We start from the raw sequence: 27,226 nt of genomic DNA, 5'->3' as shown, positions 1-27,226 counted from the left end.
ATATGAAAAACTCCTACACATATAAGAAAGATCTAACTCAGTAGATGAGCAGAAAACATGATCAGATATTTCATAGATGAAGAAACATATGGCCAGGAAACTTAAAAAGACATTCACAACCTCACTGTAATTGAAGAAATAAAACATCAAAACCACAGAGGGATATTATTCGACACCCATTTGTCTGGGGGAAAAAAAGGCTATAATCCATGCCGATGACACGGATTAGTAAGACCTCTTATACATTGCTGGCAAGGATATAAATTGATAAAGAGAACACTTTGGAAAACAATTTGGCATTCTCTTGTAAAACTGACCATTAAATATTCCTTTTCATCTGGTAGTTCCCTTTCCAGGTAGTCCCAACCCACCATCTCCCTAGCCGATCCCAGAGAAATTTTTGCATGTGTGCCTCAAGACACATGAATAAGAACCTTCCTAAGAGCACAAAAACAGAAAAAGGCCCATATGCCCATCAGAGGAAGAAGGGATATATAAGTGGTGGTATATTCAATACAATGGAATATTTTACAGTAATGGAAATAAATAAACTATAACTACATATGATAACATGAAAGAATCATAGTAATATTAGGAATGAAAAATGCAAGTCTCAGAAGATTACAAATATTATATTGTCTAAAGTTAAAAAATAAGGAAAAACGAAATACTATTAAGGTGCATGAACATGCATGCCCATGCATGCATGCACACACACATACACACACACACTTTTAAAAAATTCCTTTAAAAAATTCTTTAAAGTTCTTGGGGTGCCTGGGTGGTGCAGTTGGTTGAGCATCCAACTCTTGGTTTTGGCTCAGGTTGTGATCTCAGGGTTATGAGACTAATCCCCACGTTGGGCTCCATGCTCAGTGGGGAGTCTGCTTGGGATTCTCTCTCTCTCTGCCCCTCCTGCCTATATTCTCTCTCTCTCTAGAATAAATAAATGAATCTTAAAAAAAAAAAAGAATAAAAATTTCTTTAAAGTTCCTAAAACCAACCAAAACAAGAAATTATTAAACACCAGATTCAGGATTGTAGTTACCTATGAGAGTAGGCAGTGGATAAGGAATAAGGATAAGGTATTTAGGTAGATGTAAATTATCAGTAACATTCTATTTCTTGGATCAAGTGGCCGTTTCATGGGTATTCACTAGGTTGTTGATAAAGAAATGAAAAATTTAAAGGCCCATGGATGGGCCATTGATGATCATGTGTCATGAACTAAGGATTATGATTAATCCAATTCTATGTACCCAAGTTCAGAAAGAAAATATATTAGTAATAGCAAGCATGTTTATAGTGCTTACCATGTACCTGGCACTGTTCTAAGATCTTTATATGTCTTAACCCATTTAGTCCTCCCAGTGAAGATCCTAGGATTATTCCCATTTCATGCATGAGAAAATCGAGGCCCTGAGAGATTAACAGTAACTCTTCTGCCCACAGCAGAGCTGGGATTTAATCCACACTGGCTGATTCCAGCATCCATGCTTTTAGCCACTGCCCTGTAAGATGTCTAAATAAATGAAAGAGATAATCATATTAGGGCTTAGTCATGCAGGAGAAGTTACATGAGAGTGCTTTCTGTAACAATGTTAAAAGGATGAACCACATACAGAGCTCTGTATGTATACTAAAAACCACTGAGTTCTATACCTTAAATGGGTGAAATTTATGATATGTAAAGTATATCCTAATAAAGCTGTTAAAAATAAAGGCCACAAACCACAAATAAGTGACTTTAATAATGCAAACTGGGTCCTAAATGATTGTTTGCTATTTTAGGATTTAATATATGCCTATGGGTAAAATACATGCTTTTTCTGCAGACCAACAAAACAAACCTCACTGTCAGGAGACCACTCACGTTTATGAAGGAAGATGAAATAGAAAATTTTAATCCACTCTTGTGGGTGGGAAAATAATTTCAATTCCCAGCTTCAGGCCTTTTGCATCTACCAGGGAATCAAACAGCTCTCAGCTCTCAAGATCAATTTCATATTGCAATCATAATTGTCTGTGTACTGAGGATACACAAACAATAAAACCTAGGAAGAGGGTGGAAAGATGTTTCTTTGAAGACATACTGATACCTTTTAATTATGCAGTTTCTTCCATAACTTTTATTTTGCTTTTTCCTCTTAAATCTAAAACTGATTTTAAAGGATATGGAAAAGGCACTTCCTAGAGAAAGCTATAGTTGTGGCCACTTTCCTGCTGGGCTGTGTCCTTGCGGGCCTTTGAGTCAAAGCTTCAAAGGACCAACGCTGACACCAGAATGGGCTATGGCAGCTTTTCCTCAACTCTCTGTCTTGGTTTTTGACAAGGTATTCACAAGGCCAGATGAAACCTTGAACTGGACCTCAACAACTCCATCACCAATGCCAGAAAAAGGGTTTAAAGTCCTGGCCTTCTAAACCATGGGTCACTTTTATCCTCTTTCAGCTCTCTTTTAAAACACATGTGCAAACATAGGCTGATACGATCACACCAAGCACCTTCATACTGTAAAGAACACAACGGAAATGAGAACACTCATTTTGACTACAGCATGGCCATATTATGTCATTATCCAATTCTGTTGTGGACATACACACATACACACACATCAGGGTTATATTTTGGCTCTGTTACTAATAACAGAATCCAGGGCTTTTCTGTCTACCCATTCGACTTAACAGTCCTTGGCCATCAATCCTCTTAGGCAAGCTCTCCTGCTGCCGAGAGCTGTGTGCTGTAGCTTCCATCAAGCTCCCTGGTTATTTCCAATGCTAAGCCACTAAGCCTAGCAGAGCCTCAGGCACTGCTGCACATACTGGTACCTGCTCCTTGAATTCTTTCCCTCCATTCTTGTGCTCCCTCAACCCCTGTCATGTGTAAGAACCTATGCTGATTTGGTCATTACTTTTTCTCTGATCATTCAGTCACCTATGCAGGTCAGTTTAGGCCAAAAATAGTCATTCTGGAGCCTGGTTTATTTGGATTGGCTATTACATTAAGTAATCAGATAATGGCTTAACTTCAATTTTGTGTTGTATTTAATATAACCTTGAAACAGATTAAAATCCCTAACAATGTAAAGCCTTTTGTTTTACGCTTTTACAAATAATGTGTTGGTTGTTGTTGTCTTTATCTCCTAACATCCAGATTTTTATATCATTTCTCACTAAAAGGAACCAGATCTCCTTGGAGAAACTGGCTGATTTCTTGTCTGGGGCAGGAAATGTACCAGATAAGCCTGGAACAAAATAACAAAGGGGGAACAGTGGGAAGAGAGTGTATAGGAAACAAGACTGACAGGAGTTGGTAATTGTTGAAATTGGGGGTTGGGTACACCGGAGTTCTTTATAGTATTCTACTTTTGCGTGTTTTTGTTGTTGTTAGTTTTAAGGACTGCTAATTAAAAAAATGAAACAGTAATAGCATGCACATGGTGAAACAAGTTTCCTTTTAATAATGCATTAAGATATATAATGGAAGGTTGAGTTTCTCTCCCACCCAGACCCCCCACGCGCCTCTCAGGGTTATCTTAGTAACCATTATCGAAGTACTCTCAATGAAGCTTCTATGAATGTATTAACAAAAACACGTGCACCTACACATATATATTATTTTTTAAAACCACAAGTGGTAGCATGTTACACACACTGTTCTATGCCTCATGAAGTTTTAATAGCTAGTCTTAATACAGCGAGTAAGTCTACATACTACAATGCCGCGGATTTTCATACTTTTACATATTAGGCTTCTTTCAAGCTTTGATCAAATCAAGAGATAAAATTCATATTCACCTTCCTCAAGATTATCTAGAAAGAGAAGGATGGCTAAGGCAGGGCTAAACATGTTGCAGTCCTAATCATAACAGAGCTTTCAAGTTTAGGTTTCAGTTTTGGGGACATTCGCATTACCTTGAAAAGGTAATGTTAAAATCTCATTCTCTCCTACATACTGGACTTGAAAGAAGTGAGAGAGAGGATCAACACAAGAACTCTCATAACCTCTGCCAAGAGACCTGGGAGGACGGCAAAAAGCCTGACCGCTGTGATGAACTCAGCACTTCCTTCACCTGCCAAAGAGCAGCACCTGCCACAGGTGCTTTATTTACCTTAATGAAAGTTGGGTTTTGATGCAGATGATGCCTGAAGGAGGCAAAAAGGTTCCTCTGGAGAGTCGGCAAGGCTGTGCTACTGGGTTCTTATACTAACCTGATGCCGAGGGTACGAGAAGCCGCAGAAAAAACGCGACACGTCTGCTATGGGGCGTCAATTTGACTCGATTATTTAACGCAGAGGGGCATTACATATACAAAACCAACGGACCTAGATCGCCAGATCTTGTACAAAATCCAAAACGCACGCGACTTCGCAACAGAAAACTGGGAGCGCAGAGGCAGGCGCGCGGGCGGCGGGGCCCGGGCGCCGGGTACCCGCCCCCTCCCGTTACGCGGGGTACTTGGGCTGGAGCGGGGACCGCCAAGGAGAGCCAGGCCCCGGGCGAAGGCTGAAGCTCGACTGCGCTGCCTCCCGGCCGCGGGCCCCCGAGAGCCCCAGGTGTTAGTGGGACCGGCACTCGGCTAACTGGGAACCCGCGGCCAGCCTGCCTCGCGGACCCCAGCTTTTACAGGCTGTTCTGAGGCCAGAGGGACTAAGATGGTGTCCGCTGAGAGCCCCGGGCCGCCTTCCTGAGGAATTCGCCCCGACAGCCCCTTGTCCCAGACAAGTACTAAGTGGGCGGCCCAGAAATTTCGGGCTCCAGGGGCCGAGGCACTCCCAAGTACGCCGCAGGACCACATACATGTATGAGGAGAGAACGCCGAAAGCGCGAGGAGGCGGAGCTAGCGCTGGGTCACCATCTCGCGACGTCTTAGTGACGTCGCACAGCAAGCGCGTGTTCTACTCTTTCACCTTCAGTCAGCCTTCTCCGTATACGAGCCTACCCCTTTAAGCGAGTGATGGACAGTTATTTCAGCCTATCAACTTCCTTGTCAACATCCAATCAAATTTAAACTTCTTTGAGCCGCCGGAGGAGTTGGAAAAAGAGGTCGAAAAAGGGAGCGCTTTCTCTCTCGCGAGAACGCTGTAAGCGGGCCTCTCAGAAAAAACGCCAGAACGGATGGCCCGACTTCCCAAATAGTGAGTTAAAGGACGGAGTCACAAACCAATGAAAGGAATGAGGAGGTGGGATCACTGCTTTTACCGCGCTAGAAGTACCGTTACAGGGCAGACTTTTTGTCCAATCAACGCCTCCAGAGTTTGGGTCAGGTGACCCTAGAGTGCGACGGGCGGAGCCACAGCCTGGCGCGAGGAACCGTTAAGATGGACAACAAATATAACCAATGAGGTCCTCAGACTAGGGCGTTGGGAACCCAATAACAGTGGTTGGGCGGGCGCCTTTCCGGAGCGCGGGGAGATGTAAAGACAGACAAATCGTTTTCCCAATGAGACTGTAGAAGAGACGAGCTAATTGACCAATGAGGACTACGGGGCGGGATCCTTTACCGCGGCGGAGTCCAAGATGGCGGCGTGCGGTTCCGCTGTGTGAAACGAGCGCGGGGCGGCGGGTTAATCATCTCCTCGGAGACGACCTCCGACGACCCGCAACAATGAAGGGAAAAGAGCGCTCTCCAGTCAAGCCCAAACGCTCCCGTGGAGGTGAGGACTCGACTTCCCGCGGGGAGCGGAGCAAGAAGTTAGGGGGCTCTGGTGGCAGCAATGGGAGTAGCAGCGGAAAGACCGACAGCGGCGGCGGGTCGCGGCGCAGCCTTCATCTGGACAAGTCCAGCAGCCGAGGTGGCAGCCGCGAGTATGACACTGGTGGGGGCAGCTCCAGTAGCCGCTTGCATAGTTACAGCTCCCCAAGCACCAAAAATTCCTCGGGCGGGGGCGAGTCGCGCAGCAGCTCCCGGGGTGGAGGCGGGGAGTCACGTTCCTCTGGGGCCGCCTCCTCAGCTCCTGGCGGCGGGGACGGCGGGGAATACAAGACACTGAAGATAAGCGAGTTGGGGTCCCAGCTGAGTGACGAAGCGGTGGAGGACGGACTGTTTCACGAGTTCAAACGTTTCGGTGATGTAAGTGTCAAAATCAGTCATCTCTCGGGTTCTGGCAGCGGGGATGAGCGAGTAGCCTTTGTGAACTTCCGGCGGCCAGAGGACGCGCGGGCGGCCAAGCATGCCCGAGGCCGCCTAGTGCTCTATGACCGGCCCCTGAAGATAGAAGCTGTGTATGTGAGCCGGCGCCGCAGCCGCTCCCCATTAGACAAAGATACTTATCCTCCGTCAGCCAGTGTGGTCGGGGCGTCTGTAGGTGGGCACCGGCACCCCCCTGGAGGAGGTGGAGGCCAGAGATCGCTTTCCCCTGGTGGCGCAGCCTTGGGATACAGAGACTACCGGTTGCAGCAGTTGGCTCTTGGCCGCCTGCCCCCTCCACCTCCGCCACCATTGCCCCGTGAGCTGGAGAGAGAGCGAGACTACCCGTTCTATGAGAGAGTGCGCCCAGCATACAGTCTTGAGCCAAGGGTGGGAGCTGGGGCAGGTGCTGCTCCTTTCCGAGAAGTGGATGAGATCTCACCCGAGGATGATCAGCGAGCTAACCGGACGCTTTTCTTGGGCAACCTAGACATCACTGTGACAGAGAGTGATCTCAGAAGGGCTTTTGACCGCTTTGGAGTCATCACCGAGGTAGACATCAAGAGGCCTTCTCGGGGCCAGACCAGTACCTATGGCTTTCTCAAATTTGAGAACCTAGACATGTCTCACCGGGCCAAACTAGCAATGTCTGGCAAAATTATCATTCGGAATCCTATCAAAATTGGTTATGGTAAAGCTACACCCACCACCCGCCTCTGGGTAGGTGGTCTGGGACCTTGGGTGCCTCTTGCTGCCCTGGCCCGAGAGTTTGACCGATTTGGCACCATTCGCACTATAGACTACCGCAAAGGTGATAGTTGGGCATATATCCAATATGAAAGCCTCGATGCGGCTCATGCTGCCTGGACCCATATGCGTGGCTTTCCACTTGGTGGCCCAGATCGTCGCCTTAGAGTAGACTTTGCAGATACAGAACATCGTTACCAGCAGCAATATCTGCAGCCTCTGCCCTTAACTCATTATGAGTTGGTGACAGATGCTTTTGGACATCGAGCACCTGACCCTTTGAGGGGTGCTCGGGATAGGACACCACCCTTACTGTACAGAGATCGTGACAGAGACCTTTATCCTGACTCTGACTGGGTGCCACCCCCACCCCCAGTCCGTGAACGCAGCACTCGGACTGCAGCTACTGCTGTGCCTGCTTATGAGCCACTGGATAGCCTGGATCGCAGGCGAGATGGCTGGTCCTTGGACCGGGACAGAGGCGAGCGAGATCTGCCCAGCAGCAGAGACCAGCCTAGGAAGCGAAGACCGCCTGAGGAAAGTGGGGGCCGGCACCTGGATAGGTCCCCTGAGAGTGACCGTCCCCGAAAACGTCACTGTGCTCCTTCTCCCGACCGCAGCCCAGAATTGACCAGTAGCCGGGATCGCTACAACAGTGACAATGATCGATCTTCCCGTCTTCTTATCTTGGAAAGGCCCTCTCCAGTCAGAGACAGACGAGGTAGTTTGGAGAAGAGCCAGGGTGACAAGCGAGACCGTAAAAACTCTGCATCAGCTGAACGGGATAGGAAGCACCGGACAGCTGCTCCCACTGAGGGAAAAAGCCCTCTGAAAAAAGAAGACCGGTCTGATGGGAGTGCACCCAGCACCAGCACTGTTTCCTCGAAGCTAAAGTCCCCTTCCCAGAAACAGGATGGTGGGACAGCACCCACAGCTGCAGCCTCTCCCAAACTCTGTTTGGCCTGGCAGGGCATGCTTCTTTTGAAGAACAGCAACTTTCCTTCCAACATGCATCTGTTGCAGGGTGACCTCCAAGTGGCTAGTAGTCTTCTTGTGGAGGGCTCAACTGGAGGCAAAGTAGCCCAGCTCAAGATCACTCAGCGTCTTCGTTTGGACCAGCCCAAGTTGGATGAAGTAACTCGACGCATCAAAGTGGCAGGGCCCAATGGTTATGCCATTCTTCTGGCTGTGCCTGGAAGTTCTGACAGCAGGTCCTCCTCTTCTTCAGCCACGTCAGACACTGCCACCTCTACTCAGAGGCCACTTAGGAACCTTGTGTCCTATTTAAAGCAAAAGCAAGCCGCTGGGGTGATAAGCCTCCCTGTGGGGGGCAACAAAGACAAGGAAAACACCGGGGTCCTACATGCTTTCCCACCCTGTGAGTTCTCCCAGCAGTTCCTGGATTCCCCTGCCAAGGCACTGGCCAAATCTGAAGAAGATTACCTGGTCATGATCATTGTCCGTGGTGCGTCCTAAAGTCCATGTGTAACTTGTATTTACTACTTTGACATGGTTCCTGTTTTGTGATGTGTAATGGGATACAGCATCAGATGAAATTTTCTTTTGAATTAGTTTGTTTAGTTCTAGCTTTTTTCTTTTTTATATTTTTATAAACCTTTAAAATAGAAGTCAGGACAGTTTAGCTATTATTTTAAGTGAAAGGGATGCCCTGAAGGTAGCAGGCGGATGGATTTATTTTAATTAGGAGGTCCTACTCTTATGAGTAACTTTTTTCCTTTTTTTCTTCAGTTTTATTTTTTTTCCCCTTTTTTAACCTTGAGCTTAAAAAAAAAATCCTCAGAGTTACAAACCCAAAATTTTGGAAAAGTCGGGATTTGGAGAAGAGCCCACTGACTTTATAAAGTTGATAATATACACCTAAAAATGGCTTGATTGGTATGTAGGTAAATAATTCCTGTACCAGAAATGTTATTTGTGTGGCTGAAATTTGATCAGGAATCTTAAAAGTACAAGCTGGTAAATTGTATAGCAATATAATTATTTTAATCAGGTATTTGAGTATTTCTCTTAAAATACATGGTTTATTCCCGGAGAGTTTGCTTTAACATGCACATTTTTTATCATTAGTTCTTAAGTTCTGTATCCCGTATATGCACTTTTGGTTTGTAGCTGTAACTGTTCAGTAAAAATTGAAGAGTAGGTTACAAACCATATATGTCTTATGCTAGTATGCAAGAAGTGAGTAGGTGTTTTTAAAATCAGAATTCTTTGGTTAGTTATTGGTGTGTGGTGGTGTTTTTACTGACTTTCAGAGAGGTATAGCAGGTACAGGTCTAATTTAATTGTGCATATTTCAAAACTTAAGTGTTTTTCATCAAAGATGAGTTTTTTTGTATCCATGCAAATTTCTGATTTCAATAATAGAAAGAAGAGTTGTCTGCAGGCTCATAAGTCAGCTTTTGTTTTAGTGGGCATTAATCAGCCATATCTGGATTGCAGAAAATTTTAAAGTCATCGTGAAATGCCTTTGACATGCTCTATTTAAATTTTGCCTGTATTTTTATTTTCATATATAAACAGTAGCGATGACATTACATTATTGAAAATGTTGAATATCTTTGAAATTTTGTGTTTAATATATTCACTGGTGTCCAACCACAGAGAACTGAAATGTCAGTGTAGGAAAACCTCTTTTTATTGTTTTATTTCCTAAACACCTGGAATTAATACAGAATAATTTAACCCACTGTCACAGTTTTTTTCAAAGCTGAAGGTTATATCAATTCCTGGTTCTTAACAAGGGCTTTTGCTGCAAAACAGTAATGGATGATTTTCTTTTTTGTCTTGTTTCTTTGATCTGTCCCTCTGTCCTCACCCCTAGTTTCTCAGGTCATTAGTTAAGTATATTTCCCCCTTTGATTTAAACGCTGAGGACTTTAGCTAAGGCCCTTGATGTTTAATTATGATTAGAAACTCTAGGACCTTTTGGATCATGGTCATGTTTCTATTCTGTGAAAGTGACTTATAGAAAGCCTGGCAGAACTCAACTGTTTTCTTTCTGTTATCAAAGCTGGTAGTTTTGAAATAGCACCAATAATAACCCAGGGAAATGTCATGTAATTTTTTTATTTTCCGTTATGACAGGTGTCTAATGCATGTCAGCATGAAATCCTCATCACTGCTGTGTCATCCTTTTTCGTTTTCACCATGCATTTATAAATTTTCTTTTTAAGTTGGAAGGTCTTTGTGGGTTTTTTGTTTGTTTTTTAAACTGGAAAAACTAGCTATTTTAACAGAAGGAAGGTACTAGGCTGTGAGCCCAAAGTCCTTGGTGTGCCTGTAGGGAGAATATCTGAAATCCTACAAGTAAGACTTGGTGCTTTTGCTTTTAAAAAGCTTTACTTGGCACACTAATATGGAGGAGACACTGTTCAGAAAGTAATGCAGGTTTGCAGTCTGTGTATACATGGGGTCAAAGTACAGTTTGGCTAGATACATTTTTCCAGTTTAAATCTCACTAACCATTAACTTTTGAATATCTTTTGATAAGGCTGGACAAATGATTTTGCTCTTCTAGAGAGTGAAGTCCACAACATTTAATTTTACTCTAATCCGAAGTGTGGTTTTTCCCATTTTCCTTTTTTTTGTTTTCTTTTTCTTTTTTTTTTTTTTTAAGTTGATGTGACAACTTACCGAAGAGTACTGTGGTTTTTGCTCCGTGTTTGTTTGTTTGACTCTTTATCTGACATGGCGGCTTTTGTTAGATCTGCACAGTTTGTGCTTCCGTGTTTCTGAAACAATGGCTTGATACCATTTTTAAATGTATGTATTAGAAATAACTAATTATGTTTAGTTTGGTGCTTACCTACAGAGTGCCATCATTCAGATGAATCTCTTATTTGTGTTGCCCATTCTGTTGTGCAGGTTCATAATACTGTTAAACTATCTACTTAAGCCTTCAGGATGGAATGAAAGCAAGAGTCTAAAGCTGTCTGGTTCTAATTCTCATTAGCCAGAATTTCATAATTTCAATATTGGATGTTCTTTGTAACAACCACTTGTTTCTTTTACTTAAAAAAAAAAATACTCGTTTAGCTAAATTGATTTTTCTGGAACTGTTGAAATGAATGCAAAGAAAATTTCTTCAATATATCATTTAATGACTTATTAAGTATTACTGGTGAAAAACATCAAGCTAGTTAAGACTTAGATCACAACTTCAGAGCTTATGGAAAGTTAAGCAATCATTCGGCTTCTAGCCAATTTTTTAAATATTATTTTGTTGGTTGTAACCGGGATTCCTGTAAAGAGTTTTCCCACACAAAAATTTAAATTCCTGGTTTAACATGTATACTTGGACTCTGTAGCTAGAATTTTCCCTTTAAGGATTACATCTTAAAATGTCCATCCTCTGGCTGGCATAAACTTTTTGTCACATTTTGAAGGTAACATACTCTGGCCCTTAATTCATTTAGATCATTTGAGATACAGTAGGAAAAGTGAGGTGTGTGTGTGTGTGTGTTGCTTTCAGAGTCAAACACTGTTTAGGTTTATTTAAAAATTTTATGAGCAGGTTTTCACTGACAGTATTTGTTTTTTAAAATTTGAAATCCACGTTCTTTAGACCATGAAATTGCTCGTTACGCAGGTACAGCTTGAACTTCAGTTTGGGTTCATGTAGGAACCATTCACCAAAAACTCTGTGGTAACAGAATTAGGAAATCCTCTTGAGAAGAGGGCCTTAATGACCTTTTATGTGAAAAATTTTGGAGAGAATTTTGGGACTTTTTTTCTGTCTCTGCTACGGTGTTTGGTTTTGAGATGGCAGTTAGGGGTGAGAACAAGAAGAGAAGTGGAGCTGACCCTGTTAACATTCTGGTTATAATGATGTCCCTAAAGGGAGAAAATGATTTCAGGTAACCACAGCGAACTGTCTAGCTAAATAAAAAGGTTTCTATGTTTGATTTAAACAGTTGAAAAGTAAAAGTCCTAAAATGTTCTTTGGCCGTTTAGCGATTGTTCTTAATGAGTTTTCTTAAAAGAACAGCTGCTGTCTTTGGTAACACAGATGAAGGTGGATTTTTAAATGGCTTCGTATCTTGACCCCTTTCTACAACGGAATAGTTCTGGATTGTTCCATATAAATTATGGAATGAGACCAGAGAGGGTAAAAGTTTAACTAAACTCCACCTTTTTTTAGTTTCATTTTTTTAAGTTATATTTAGAATATATTGATCATAAATTGATTATAAACTTTTTTCTGAATTTTTTTGACATGTTTTACTCAGTTACATGAGTATAAAGGGTATTTTCAGTTCTATAATCTTTGCTTAATTGCAGTCCTTAAAAAAAATCCACCCTGTTGTTCTACTTGTTATTTGTCTATTCATACAGTAAATTCATTCGAGGTATGTGCCAGTGGGTATTATTGGTGCTTTTTGAAGTCAAGCTGGACTATCCAGGAAGGTCTTGTTAATGTTATGTTCATCTATAATGGCATAGGGGAAATATATATATTTTTAATATTGTAAACATTTGTACTGAATAACCTTTTTTTCCCCCCCCGCAAGCAAAACTGGTGAACTGCGGATTGAAGATATGGAATTCAAAGCTCTAATGGACCTTTTTGAAGAGAAGTTGTGGCTTATGTGGAGTTTACATGGGCCTCTTGATGGAAGAAAGCTAATCTGTTTAGTATTTGTGCATTTTACTAAAATGGCAGCTTAAAGTTGTGTATCTGCTATTGTGATGCCAATGCCGGTGTTTTAAGTGGAAAAAAAATGACCTCTTGCTTTGTGCTGTGTACACAAGATTTCTGGAAAAGTAAAGAAAAACCCTTTTTATGGCTCACACAGCTTAAAAGTAGCTGTCACTCAAACGTGCGCTCACAGTTGAGCTGCTTTTGTTTTATTCTAAATAAATTGTTTCTTTTGAGGAAAATGTTTTTCTGCCTGGAAGTGAATTGACGGCAAACCTTTGACCCCTTTGTTTGCAGCCGAGGGGGTACTTGCTGCTGCTCAGATCTTGTATGTCTTGAGCAAGAAGCAGGGAGACCATCATTTTGACTATCACGGTGTGTCAATTCTGAAGGATCACTAGTGTTACTGTGACCCCCTTTGTTTGCAGCGAAGGGGATCCTTTGCTTCTCAGTCCTCAACTTGATGAGGAAATGGTGCTGTTTGCTGGCACGCAAGAAGCCGGGGCAAGCACCGTAAGCCTCACCACAGTGCACGAGTCGGGGGCTTTGCTGGTTTGAAGAGCCGGAGTTGCTGAAATTTAAGTTTTGATTTATTTTGTTCACCCATCACGTTTGGCCTTAGTTTCATTTTTAATTTGAAGAAAAGTTTGAAATTGCTTTATCTTGCACTTAACATTTGCACCAAATTGCCAAAAGAAGGAGAAATGCTCCGTTTGCTTTTTAAATGTTAATGATGATGTTAATAAAGCCTTTCCTGACACATTTGAGGAGCTCCTCCATCTCCAGGGGCTTCTTACCAGAGTTATGCAGTGATGGGTTTAGTTCTGAATGGATGAAGAGTTCCTGAGAGCTAGCGTTTGTAATTAGAACCGTTACTCGGTATCTGTGCCTTATTTGACCTGTGGTTCCACATGCCTTGGATGTGCATGCACCGTGACGGTTTCATAGGTACGAACGCACACTCAGGCCCAGTCACTTCGGTTGGTAGTACAGATTGTGAGGAAAAAATGGAGGCATCCTTAAAGAGGAGAAAGTGTTTGCCTTTAGTTCCTGCGTTATCCTGTACAGGGGCTCCTGAGCTTTGGAAGCTGTTCCCAGTACAGGAGAACAACTCCCCTGTTTGCAGCAGGAGACTTCGGTGCACAGTGACAACGCTGCAGTTCAAGAGGAAGCCAGCAGTGCTGCACCAGTGGCTTCAGACACCGTTGTCGTTTGCCAGTTTTAAACTTAACTAGTTGCAGACGAAGACCACCTTGAAATGCAGGCTTGTTGGGCTTGTTTTGAATTTTAACCTCGGATGGAAGAGCCCTAGTGCTGTCTGTCTCCATGCGGGATGATGCTTACTTAGGCAACAGGTGATTATCAACCGAGGATGCCACGGTTATGCTCTGCAAGGTGGTGTTCCAGTGGCAAACAGCTGTATAAACTCTTGTAAACAGGTAAGAGGGTTTTCAGAGGTCAAAACTGCATTTGATTAACAGGGTGAGGGCTATTACTGGTTGGGGTATTGTTTCTCTGATTGGAAGTCTTCGGGCGCTCTGCTGCCGTGACCAGCTTCCTCTCGCCCTAAAGTGGTGTGTTTGTGAAATTCTAGGCCAGAACTTCTGTTGTACTTGGTGTTTATATGTATATATATATATTTTTAGTTTAGTTTAAGTCGCGGAAAAATTTTTTTATTGTCGGAGCCAAAAGTATTAAAATCCTGGTTATGGGTTTGGGATTTACAGCCTGATATCCTTTAAAGTTTTGACGTTTTCCATTAACCGTGGCCTTCACCCTCTGTGGTGATTTAATGGTACTGGAAGAACTTACTAGTGTAAAATGTTGCCATTACAAACGCTGATTCGAAACCTCTGGGTTAGTATATAGCACAAAAAGAAAAGTACCGTCAGACTGGGAAGGATAGATAATTTAGCCAAAATGGTTAGTTTTCTTCTTGGCTTACAAAGAGACTGAATTATCAAAATAGGCAACTATCATTTTAGGGAAGTGAATAGGCAATGTTACGAGAAATCTAGTTTTTGTCTGCTCTTACCATTTTCATTGTCCATTTAGTCCTACCAGCCTTCTGAGCCCTTCCAATCCCTCCCTCCGCCCCCAAATTAATCATGTGTGAGGCTTTGGCAACTTAACGTAAGCTCGGCTTTTTTACTGTATGATACGACTAGGCTTCCTTTATTTTAAGTGGGGTTGAAATGTTGAATTTTTCTTTTTCACAAAATTCTGGTTTTTCATCTCTTTTGAAAGGGGAAAATTGAAGTGCAGTGGTTTTTGTTTTAAGTTTTTAAAAGGTCTGCTTATGAGTTGGCTGTCATCTAAAACTGCTAGATGATCTCACCTACATTTCTTCACAAACGTTTTATACCTGTTGGGAATGTCAGTTCCCAATGTATTTTCTTTCTCTGGCTAGTCCACACTGAAAGCCCATTAAGTCGTTTTTCCAACTAGTAAGCAAGTATTTTAAGTCACTATAATGATTATGTGACACTCTGCATATTTCCACGTTTGGTATCTTTCTAAGGTCTCGGGTTTCATCTCAAGAACAAGAAGAAAAGGTTGCGAATAGAACATTTATTTATTTGTATATGAAACCGTATCATGCAAAATGGAAGGGTATGCAGCATGACAATCTTTTGAAACTACTCATGAAATCATTTTATTTCTAGCTACACCATGAAGGAAAAATTCTTAATTGGGTTGAGTGTTTGATCTAGACTTCTGGTTTTATAAATTGGGACCTGCCTTTTTGAATTCTTTGTTTGGTTTCTCGGTATCTTTCGTATGGTCTAAATTTAGGATTCTGCTATAAAGGAAATTATTCCAAGAACTCCTCTGAATTGACTTGTGCTCATTTTGAAAAGCCTGGCTGTGGGTATTAAAATTGAAAATAGGGAGTACCCTGATTTTAGTAATACAACTTAGATTTTATAAATTGCCACTTCTGTAGCTTAAGTCACGTTGTTTACAAGCTGTTTATCTGAGGCTGTAAATTTAATGCTTATGGCTGGTTGCAGCATCTATTTTTTTTTTTTTTACAATGGGTTATCTGATTATGGCTTATCTGACCACCACTTCCATCTTCCTCCGATTCCCTAAGCAATTTATTGAATGGCAAAATTCCTTCAAACCTCACACAAGATTGTCCTTAGCAGCCAAGAAGAGATTTTGACCTTGAGGTCAAATTACTTAACATGCTTCTACCCAAATGCTGTTAACATTAAGCTTTCAGGTAGAGTTTCTGTATAATCATTTGAATGCTGACTGTATCTTAAGAAGTAAGGTGCTGAGCTTATAGATGAAAGTATCAGTCTCTACACATCTGAGCAACTTAGACTGTAATTGGGGAAATTAGATATAAACAAGTAAATGGTTAAATATCAGGGGAAAAGTTCACAGTTTAAGACAATTATAAGAGGGATGTCATAGGCCAGTTTTTTGATTAATTGCTAATGAATTTTTACAGATGATATGGGTCTGTGAGTATAGGAGCTTAAAGGTTCACTTAGGCTGGAACAGTCAAGACTACAAAATAATTTGTTAGGTGGAGAAGGATGTGGAATGATGAGGGAGATTGGGATTGAGATGTTGGGCAGGCAAGCATGAATAATAAAACAGCTTGTTGATCAGTGGAAAAGTTGGAGCAGGCTGAAGCCTGAAAAACTGGTAAAATGATCAGTTCAACAGAAATAGGGAGGGAATCCTGAAAGGCAAGGCGGTTTGAGGAAGGTGGGAAGTGAGGATGCATAATCAGTTTGAGGCAGGTTGATAGAAAGCCACAGTACTAATAATAGCAATCATTTATTAAAAATACCCATTTTAGGCCAAGCATTCTGCCAGGGCCTGTGCACACATTGTCTCAGATAGGTTTCACTGCAGACCATAATCTGACAGCTAGAATTGATAGAGCCAGGGTTCTAGCCAGGCCTTTGTTCCAGCTAGAGTTCTTGGTTGCTATACTGTCCTAACTCACTACTTTTTTCTGGAGGCTGGGATGGGATAAAGCTGCAAACCTGAGAAAATGTCTGGGCAGTGGGTTTCAAACTATAGAGTGTATCACCATTTGTGGTTTTTGGGAAACACGCAGGCCTTTGGCTCCCACCCCACGCATTCTGGGATTTGTTAGGGCTGGCATGGCCCAGGAGTCTTTGTTCTTCTACGAGCTCCCCCGGTAATTCTGATGTAGTTTGTGGTGACTGGCCACATGTTGAGCATCACTGGCCCACAGAGAGTAGAGTGCTGAAGTATAAACTTGGGGTTATGTCATATATACGGCATGGGAAGGGGAGATGGTGTGGAAAAGAATCCCAAGGAGAAGAGCCAGAGTAGTAGTGTTCTGTCTCTGAGGCTGAGAGGAGGTATTTCCAGAAGATAAATTCAAAGCTGTTACAGAGACAAGCAGAATGAAACTACAAATGCCATGGAACTTATCACTTAAAATCGTCAGTTAAGTAACTGCGTTATAGTCGTATAATTATTTTTCCAGGGAATTCAGTCTAGCTTAGTATGTGATTTTTGCCTTATAACAGTCTGTAAGAAGGGCCCCTCTTTAAAAAATTTATAAAATGCTAAAGGGATACCAGAAAAGTTTTGTGAGTTTGGCTGGGGGATATACAGCCAGGAACTGATTGGGATATCCTTGAGGTTTCAGATGTTAATCTAAAAATAATGTGACTGTAGTCTATTTTAAATTAAAATGAAAGTGATTCTAGGATTATGATTATTCTAGGATTATGTACATGGGCAAGTTGTTTTCTGTGAATGAACCGGCACCTATATATACTACCTCTTAAGCAGGTTACTGATAGGATTGAGGCAGAATGGAATTATAAAGATGAGTGTATCTTTGACTTCTAAATGGTTGAAGGATTTCTTGTTTTGGATTATCTAACCTGGGTTTGTCTTCAATTAGTGTAGAATTAATTCATTCTTCAAATATTTATTTATTTTTAAAGATTTTATTTATTTGACAGAGAGAGACACAGCGAGAGAGGGAACACAAGCAGGGGGAGTGGGAGAGGGAGAAGCAGGCTTCCCATGGAGCAGGGAGCCCGATGCGGGGCTGGAGCCCGATGCAGGGCTCGATCCCAGGACCCTGGGATCATGACCTGAGCGGAAGGCAGACGCTTAACGACTAAGCCACCCAGGTGCCCCCATTCTTCAAATATTTAGATATCTGTATGTACCAGGAATTATTCTGGATCTTGGGAGTATATTGGTGAAGAAAACAAATTTCTCTTTTCTCATGGAGCTGACATTCTGGTGGAAGAAGGGAGATAGTGAACTGTAAGGGCCAGTTGCCAAGGACAAATGCTGAATGCAATAGAAAGCCATTGAAAGTTTTAAGGAGGTGGAGTGATGTGATTTGATCAAGATTTGACTACCTGTTTCTGGAAAGTAACACAAATTTCCTTCAGCTATTCCCGGGATCTAGAATAATGCCTGGCATATAATAGGTACCCAAATATTTGAAGAATTAATTAGCTACACTAATTGAAGACAGACACAATATAAGTAATTCAAAATAGGAAATCTTTCAGCTGTTGACAAGTCAAAGATAGTATTTCCTCCAAAGATATGTTAGCATTTCAGATTCACTGCAAGGCTGAAAATGTTCTTGTCCAGAGATCAACGGAGTTCTTTAATTTAAATAACCATAGTAAAGATTGTATTTCTTCTTCAGGCTCAAAGTTGCTGGCCACCCTGAGATTTCAAAGCAGTCTTCCTCCTAGTATATCCCTATTTCCTCAACATGTCGTTTCTTTCTTTTTTTTTTTTTTTTTTATTTTTTCTCATTTTTTTTTTTTTTAAAGATTTTATTTATTTATTGGAGAGAGTGAGAATGGACAGAGAGCACATGAGAGGAGGAAGGGTCAGAGGGAGAAGCAGATACCCTGCCGAGCAGGGAGCCCGATGCGGGACTCGATCCCGGGACTCCTGGATCATGACCTGAGCCGAAGGCAGTCCGCTTAACCAACTGAGCCACCCAGGCGCCCAACATGTCGTTTCTTATTCTGTTTTCAGCCCACGGTCAGGAGAGCTTCCACTATAGTCATATACAGTTTCTGCTACATTAGCTTCTATGTTAGCATCACCTGAGGAACATTTTGGTGCCAGTACCTGGAAATCACTCTCTCAGATTCATTTAAATTGATCTAGGTGGAGTGGGACTTTGCCAAGGCCCCGGTATTATTTTTTTGTTTTAAGTGCCCCAGATGATTCTAATGTGTAGCCAGGGTTGAGGACCATTGCTCTAGAAACAGACCTTAGACTCACAAACACACAGAATCAACCTCTTAAGCACTGTTTGAAAATCAAAACCAAAAACTTTCAGAGTACAGTATATATGTTGCTTAGTCTTCCAGAAGCCTTAACCCTTTAAAGTGTGGACCTCAGACCGGCAGCATTACCATCATTTGAAAACTTGTTAGAAGTATAGAATTACAGGGTCTCACCCTGACCCATTGTGTGGAATGAGATCCCCAGGGAATTTGTATGTACTTTAAAGTTTAGGAAGCAATGCTTAAGATGTAGATACATAAATATTCTCTGTGCTAAAAATGGGATAATTAGAATCTTATTCCTCATGGGTAAGATTTTCCGATTTGTTCATTAGTATGTGACATTTACTTTAAAGCATTTAGAAAATATTTTCATCAAGAAAAATAGGAACAAAGAGTTCTTAGGTAGTGAGCTTCTGGTGACCAGAAAATTACTAGAGGTCTCTGTCACCAAGACAGGGGGAGGGATTGCTGTTGCCTGTCTTGGTTGGTTCTTGCTTATTTTGTTATGCTTCTGTCTTTTTTTCTCTCCTTCCTGTTCTCTTCTGGTCCACTCTTTTCCTTGTGAGATAAAACATGTTATTTTTTACAGATGTGGGTGAGGATGGTTGAGACACTATTTGCTGATAGCTGCCCCATACTTTAGAAAATTTGGTAGAGGTAGGTTTAGATCTCTCTACGGGGATGGATATAGACAGGATTGAGGAGTAGATTTGAATTGCTTTGATTTTTAATTGTAATATGATAGTAACTTCATAAATAAACTGATTTTCCTCACATAGCAACAAGAATCAAGAATCTAATTCATATTAATCAGTGACAAATAACATAATAAATATTAAGATTTCATATATTAAAGGGAATGGTCTGGTATGAATGTTCAGGGAATACTCTAAATTGCAGTATATCAATTTAGATACAGGAATCATTTTTACTGTGTAAATTTTTATGATAAATGATTCTAAAAAACATTCACCAAGCAATCCTGTTGATCTCAAATGAAGAAATGCAGCAAGATTATTCACATTCCACAATGTTTTAATTTTTAAATTGGCATATATGCTTTGGAGGCATTTTTCATCTAGCACAGCAATGTCAGCTTCTCCAGAAAACTTTTCTAGGGTTCATTTCTGAATTATAGATTTCTCCTGAGACCTGAGATGTTTGTTTTTAGTGGAGACTTACCACCTATATCATCATTTATCTCTCCTGACAAACTTCATTTGTGAAGTTTACCTTCTGTGATGTTATAATCTTACTGAAAATATATTTCACAAAAAAAGAATGAATTCATCCAACTTTTAAGGTTTGGTGGTTGACGATACTTTATTTCTGTGATACATGAGTGGTTTTTCTCTTCAGTGTGTGGGTATAAAGGTATTTTGAACCTTCAAAGACACCTTTTCTTCAATTTGCTGCTCCTTAAGTTTAGAGATATCTAAAGCTCTAATAAAATGTTTTTAACATGTATGGTATTGGATCAACCTCCTCCACTTTTTTTAATAGCCAAGTTTAAAGGAGGGAGCGTATTTAAGTATAATAACTGGTTAAACATCTTTTTTTCCTCCTGGGTTTCTTTTTAGGAACTCCTGACAATCAAAAACCTATAGCCGACTTTGGGATATGACTTTATTATTCAGCAACTAAAAGATGAGTTCTAATTGGCAGACTTCTGGCACTGGCACTTGTCCTCCTGTTTCTATAAAAACTGGGTTGGAAGTCAGAGCTGCACAAAGGGAAAGGGTAAGTTTCTTTTAAACTCCATATTTATAAACCCGTATCTTATTAACTGTGGCATGGTGTCAGTTTTCAATACATCAGTGAACTAGAACTCAAACATGAACTACTAATTTTCATTAAAGTGGAAACTGACATCAAGTCATTAAATATAATAGGAGGGTTTAAATATGGATTTATTTTTCTTGTGACTCTGACTTCACATTTCTTGAAACAATTGAACTCAGTATGACAATTCTCACTTTTCAGTTATTTCTGATTTGGGGGTTATAAAATTGATTTTTATCCTCTTAGATCTTATTCTATTGAACCTTTCTGGTAAGTGAAAATTGGAAGATAAAATATGTGCAGAGGACATTTTAAAAGTCTGCATGAATTACAAGTCTCTTCTTTTGCGCTAAGTCTGATTTTTTCCATTATAAAACAAGTACTGTACTACTGACCAGTTTTTTTAGTTTCTCTCCTCTCTTTGCCAAGCAGGATGAGGTCGTCTGTTGGGCACATACATTTGTTTTCATCCAGGCAGACATCCATTATTCGTAGACCCTAAGACACCTGCCAGTTGGTGAGTCATCTTACTGCTATGGCTTCAGAGGGCTATGCTACACAGCTGGGGCATTTAGGCTTGAAATTGTTTAATCAAGTGTGATAAACTCCAGTCTACATGTTGGTGTATGCAAATAATTTATGCTAAACTCTGACTAGTTTTGAGATAATTGGAGGGAAGACAATTTGGCCCTTGCTTTTTAACACTTAGCTTTCTCATTTCCTTCGTCCTGACAAACTTCTCTTCCCTACTAAAACATTAATGTTGGTTGACATGAACCAAAGAGTGGGACATCCTGGCTTTATTTCAGCTCAAATCGTCACTTCTGTAAAAATAGTAGAGTGAAAGCTGGAAGTCTTCCATTACTTCCAAGTCCCCGGTCAGTTAATGCCTGAAAGTGGATTCTCATTAAAAATGTATGCCTCCCTTCCTTAACTACTAATACGTATCCTGTTTCTATTTGTTTGCTGGGGCTTGAATGAGGTAAAAATTGAATTGAATTTGTGATTTTCTTTTTTGGGGGGGGCTGGCTAGAAGAAAACTTTTTAGGTTTTAGCTGTGTGCTGTCAAATATCTAGACATTCTCTACTCGTTAGTAAGGGTGGCCAACTCATCTTGGCTTTAAAACTGAAAGTCCTGTGTCCCAGGAACTCTCTTGTTTCCAGCCAAACCCAGACAGTTGGTTATCCTATCTTAGTTTATTCTCTGTATCCCTAAAAAAAGCTTCACTAACTTACTATCGATCATTGTTTTGTATAGTAGGAGATTTCAGAATATACCAGCTTCTCTTGGAATGTTACCGGAGATTAGGTTCTTTTTCTTTTTCTCTTTCTTTTTTTTTAATTAAAAAAAATTTTTTTTAAAAGATTTTATTTATTTAAGAGAGAGGGAGAGAGGGAGCACGAGCAGAGGGAGGGGCAGAGAGAGAAGCAGCCTCTCCGCTGAGCAGGGAGCCCTGTGCTGTGAGGCTCCGACCTGAACCGAAGGCAGACGCTTGGCCGACTGAGCCACCCAGGCGCCCCTCTTTCTTTCTTTTTGTTTTAGAAATGATTGTCGTTTGAGTCAGTGACCAGAGGTAATACCAGCTTCCTCTCAGAAATGAAACCTGAATTTTAACTAATTTATTTAAAATTGATTCCAGCCACTTTTGTTATTTTTCGTTTGTGTATATGTTAATACCTTAGGTATAAATCTGAGACCAGTTGGGTAGATATTTGTGGGAAATGAGGTAAATCTGTGTACATAAAGCCTACAAGTTGGTTTTGGGTTAAGAGAAACACTTAAGGATTTTAAAAAGTTGGGCTTTTTTTTTATTGAAGTCTTTAGAGAAACTTCGGTCCATGTTTTGTATTGTCTTGCATAAAAATAACTAAAATACTAATATGGTGTGTTTCTTCTCATGGAAAAAGCTGATTTTACGTTTGGACAAGTTTATTAGCTAAGCTTATTATTTGTAAACAAACAGCATCCTATATATTAATATGTCTAGATTATTTGGAAAATATCACAAAATTATCACCTCAGTTCATTTAAGTGTAGCTGTGGCTTTCATTAAATTTTAACCTTCTAGACAATCAATAAGGGAAAGCCAGGGGCTGTGATCTAATCAACACTGGTAGTTAGGTTTCAGAATTGGCTCTGTGAAAGACTAGCTTTGTAACTTTAGGCAAATAACGGTCTTAATCTGCTTTTGTTCCGTAAGTATAAAATAGGAATAATAATACCTCTTCAACTTCCTTACAGGCTTGACATGATGATAATGAGATAATGGGTAGGAAAGAACTTTCAAAAGTTAAAGGTACTGTAAAGGTAGAGTTTTAGTATCAGAAATAGTACTTAATGAACAACATATGTAGAAAATTCCATCTTTTGTGATGATTGTATGGCACCTCTTAGAGTTATAGCTGCAAGAAATGGTATCTTAACAGTTTTATTTATTTATTTATTTATTTATTTATTTATTTATTTATTTAAGATTCCACTTATTTGACAGAGCACAAGCAGGGGGAGTGGCAGGCAGAGGGAGAGGGAGAAGCAGGCTCCCCACAGAGCAGGGTGAGCCCGATGTGGGGCTCGATCCTGGGACCCCAGGGTCATGACCTGAGCCGAAGGCAGTTGCTCAGGCAACTGAGCCATCCAAGCACCCAACAGTTTTAAATATAAGCCAATAAGTAGTTGAGAAGAAAGTATACTGAATTTTTATGTTCAAATTATCATAAATAAATAAAAAAAACATTTATGTATATTTCAAGGCTTAAAATTTATAAACATTCCAACTAATATTTTAGTACTGAGGAATTAATTACAAGTGGCCTATGCTCAAGCATTACCTTCTTTGGTAAGATTCAGTGAATATTGAAAGACCTAAAAAAGTTAATTATCGTTACAACTGCATTGTGACTACACTGTAGCAGATGTCTTTTGTGGCTTTAATTTTAATTTGTTTGTTTTGGCTTTTAGGTACTTTGCATTCTCCTTTTCATTTCAATCTAGATTTTATAAAATTTTATGCCAATTTGAGTTAGAACAAATTTATAACTGCTTTCAATTAAATCAGCTTCATAATCTTGTGGTACTGCCAAGAAGTCAGAGTGATCTAGAGGGGACAGTGTAGGGTTTCCTGTCAGTCTGTATGAATTGTGACTTCTCTGTTTACTGGATGTTTAATTTCTTTGACTTTAAGCTTATTCATCGTAAGATGGCATCATAGTATGTTTCTAACGGTTGTGAAAATTAAATAAGATAATATATAAACTATGCCTCCCTCGGTGACGGGTATATATTAGATGTTGAAATAAAGTTGTTCACTACCCTACCACTCCAGACACACATGGTTGTGTATCCTAAATTTAGTATTTGTTTTCCTCTTTGTCCCTAGGAATCTTTTGAGGGGGGAGGGGAAAGAAAATCAATGAAATGTTTTGATTTTCTTGAAACTGAGTATATATCTGAGATAGTATTTCTAGATTATGGATTCCTAAAAATGTGTTTACATCTTATAATAATTGTCCAAGAAAAGTAATAGATGAATAGTTGTTATTACAAGGAATACATTAGTTATAGCTATTTTTTAAGTTCTTGCAGCCTAGGGAATCAGACTTTCTTAATCCACACCACCCAGGTTCAGAGGGCTTTTGCCATTGAGCAGATGAAGAGTTGCTCTGTTGCATAAGATTCACAAAGCCTGTCCAAATCAGAATTTAACTTGGAGTTCTTCAGTTGGTCCTACTTAAAATGTACGGTCTGCTTTCTTAGGAAAGAATCTCATTGTTCTAGGTAAAGTCTCTTTTGAGAAAAGTATTGCTCACAAGAGAAGGGGGGATAGATGAGAGTGGTTTCTAGTAAATCATTGATTTTTTTTTTGTCTTCTGTTTTGACATAGAACGGATGTAGAAAGCAGAAGAAGGGAAATTAGCAGCTGCTGTGTCTGAGGGTTATTTTGCTTAGTACAGGAGTATTTTCATTTAGTCCTCACACTGTATCTGTGAGGTAGGCTGGTACAGTTATCCCCATGTACAGAGGAGAAAACTGGGGCTCAGACTGAATGACTTTGATGAGGTCAGAGGGTAACAAGTGGCAGAATGGAACTTATTATCAACTGTTTTTGCTGTATGTATGTGTAAGAGGAGTGGTGTTTGCTTTTTTTTTATATTGTCTTACATCTAAAAGACAAAAAGAATGTTAGACATTTATTTCTAAATGAAAAATCTGTGTTAAAATAGGACCAACTACTGTTTTTAAGATCACTGAGATTAGAATCCAGATTAATTTGGTTCCACAGTTTATGCTGAGGAATAAAAAGATGAGGAGAACACATCCAACTTGCTGATCTTGCAGACTAATGGAAAAGTAACAATATGAGCTCATGTAGTACTCTTTTAAAAGGTAGATGGGGTTCTGAACAGAGAGTGACTTCCTGCTGGGGGAGGTCTCCAGAAGAGGTAGCCTTTGAGTGAGTCAGCTTGTGAAGGGTGAGACTGCCCAGGGGAGAAAGGCAAGCTTTGGGACTGTAAGTGGTGGCAAACCTTGCACAGAGACATACACAGGGAGTGAGCGGGTATGGTATTTTGGAGCCAAAGCCAGGCTTTCAGTTTAGTCTTATTCTCTGTAGTGAATCAGTCGATATTTTAAAGCAGAGAGGAATGGAAGGATAGAATAATGATAATAAATTTTAATTTTTTGATTAGTTTAATTTTAAATGATTTATTTTAATTATTTAATTTTAATAACAGTGGTTTGAAAGAGTCTTCTGAAAGAGATTGTAAGGAAGCTTGGTGTTACAGAGAACTCTAGGTATTTTCTTTCCTCTTAAAATCACCAAATAATGAAATGAAGGGCTCTTTAGTCACATGTAGTTGCTTAGCCTGAGTGACATTATTAACTAGTTAACCTGATTGTTCTATATTTAAAAAACATAGTTTAGGGCTGCCTGGGTGGCTCATTTGGTTGAGCGTCTCGCCTAGGCTCAGGTCATGATCTAGGGGTCCTGGGATTGGCCCCGTGTTGGGCTCCTGCTCAGCGGGGAGCCTGCTTCTCCCTCTCCCTCTGCTTGCCTCCCCCTGCTTGTGCTCTCTTTGTCAAATAAATAAATAAAATCTTCAAGAAAAACCAAAACAGTTTAAGTGTTATCTTCCATTAAAAGCTACTTTTTCAACCTTCATATAAAACTTGTAGTTTTTTTTTTTTTTTAAGATTTATTATCCATTTGAGACAGAGCATGAGCACGTAGGTGAGGGGCAGAGGGGGAGGAAGAGAACCCCAAGCAGATTCCCTGCCAAGCATGGAGCCCAACAGGGGGCTTAATCCCACGACCCCAAGATCATGACCTGAGCCAAAACCAAGAGTCAGACACCCAACCGAGTCACCCAGGCGCCCCTAAAACTTGTAGTTCTAAACATCTAGATCATTTAGCTTGAATATTTTATATATTTTCTCTCTCTCTTTTTTTTTTTTTTAAGATTTTATTTATTTATTTGACAGAGAACAAGCAGGGAGAGCGGCAGGCAGAGGGAGAGGGAGAAACAGGTTCCCCGCTGAGCAGAGAGCCTGCCGCGGGGCTCGATCCCAGGACCCTGAGATAACAACCCGAGCCAAAGGCAGTTGCTTAACTGACTGAGCCACCCAGGCGCCCCTAGCTTCACTATTTTAGATAATTAGATGTAGTGAAAAGTAATATAATATTGTTTGGATGGGCAGGAATACTATTCAAATGATCTTGAAATAAAGGTGTTTTTTTTAGCAGTTTTTTTTTTTTTAATATTTATTTATTTGTCAGAGAGAGAGTGAGTGAGTGAGTACATACGCAGGGGGAGCGGCAGGCAGAGGGAGAGGCAGGCTCCCTCCAAGCAGTGAGCCTGAGGTGGGACTCGATCCCAGGCATGACCTGAGCCGAAGGCAGACACCCAACCAACTGAGCCACCCAGATGTCCCCTTTTCTAATTTTTTTAAAAGATTTATTTATTTATTTTAGAGCACACACACAAGCGGGAGTGGGAGAGGGACAGAGAAAGTCAAGCAGACTCTGTACTGAGCGTGGACCCCTACACAGGGCTCAGTCTCATGACCCTGAGCTCATGACCTGAGCTGAAACCAAGAGTCGGGCACTTAACCAACTGTGCCACCCAGGTGCCCCCCCCTTTTGTGGGCAATTCTTGTTTTTTATTACATAGCAATACACATTTAGCATAGAAAATTTAGGAAACAAAATAATGAAAACAGATTACTTCTAATTACTTCTAATAAGGAAAGATAACTTTCTGGAGGATGTATACCATTCTAGTCACTCAACAAGCCTTTAATACTCACTCAGATTTCAGAGTCCTACTCAGCCAGTGGCTACGTTTAATACTTCTTTAAGCTAATGAGAATGGTTTTTCATCTCCACATATTTTAGTGGCTGAATTACCAAGGCACAGTTGAGAGTTTGGTCAATTTATTATTAAGTAATAATTTATTACTCGGATTTTTACTTAATACTTAAGGTAGTTGTTTTGACTGAAGAAGATTTTAGCCTCTGATTAAATACTAACAAATGGCTTAGTTTAAGTGGCTATTACTCTTCTCTCACTATTAATTAGACATTCCTCAGAACGCAAAAGCAAAAAAGAACCTTAAAAATTATCTGGTTT

General features: G+C 40.5%; 1 protein-coding gene across 1 annotated transcript; it reads left to right on the top strand.

Annotated features, from left to right (window-relative positions):
* The first annotated feature begins 4,139 nt into the window (after window positions 1–4,139).
* Window positions 4,140–26,761, top strand: RBM15 (RNA binding motif protein 15). The gene is made up of 3 exons (XM_025872375.2): window positions 4,140–8,342; window positions 12,409–13,975; window positions 20,398–26,761. Exons 1-2 carry the CDS (start codon window positions 5,477–5,479, stop codon window positions 12,453–12,455), a joined length of 2,913 nt encoding a protein of 970 aa, XP_025728160.1. The 5' UTR covers window positions 4,140–5,476; the 3' UTR covers window positions 12,456–13,975; window positions 20,398–26,761.
* The last annotated feature ends 465 nt before the right edge of the window (window positions 26,762–27,226 follow it).

This window comes from Callorhinus ursinus, unplaced genomic scaffold (assembly GCF_003265705.2).
Source record: "Callorhinus ursinus isolate GAN/ISIS: 27379988/994484 unplaced genomic scaffold, GSC_fseal_2.0 scaffold9, whole genome shotgun sequence".
Classification (NCBI taxonomy): domain Eukaryota; kingdom Metazoa; phylum Chordata; class Mammalia; order Carnivora; family Otariidae; genus Callorhinus; species Callorhinus ursinus.
This window is presented reverse-complemented; position numbering and strand designations above follow the sequence as displayed.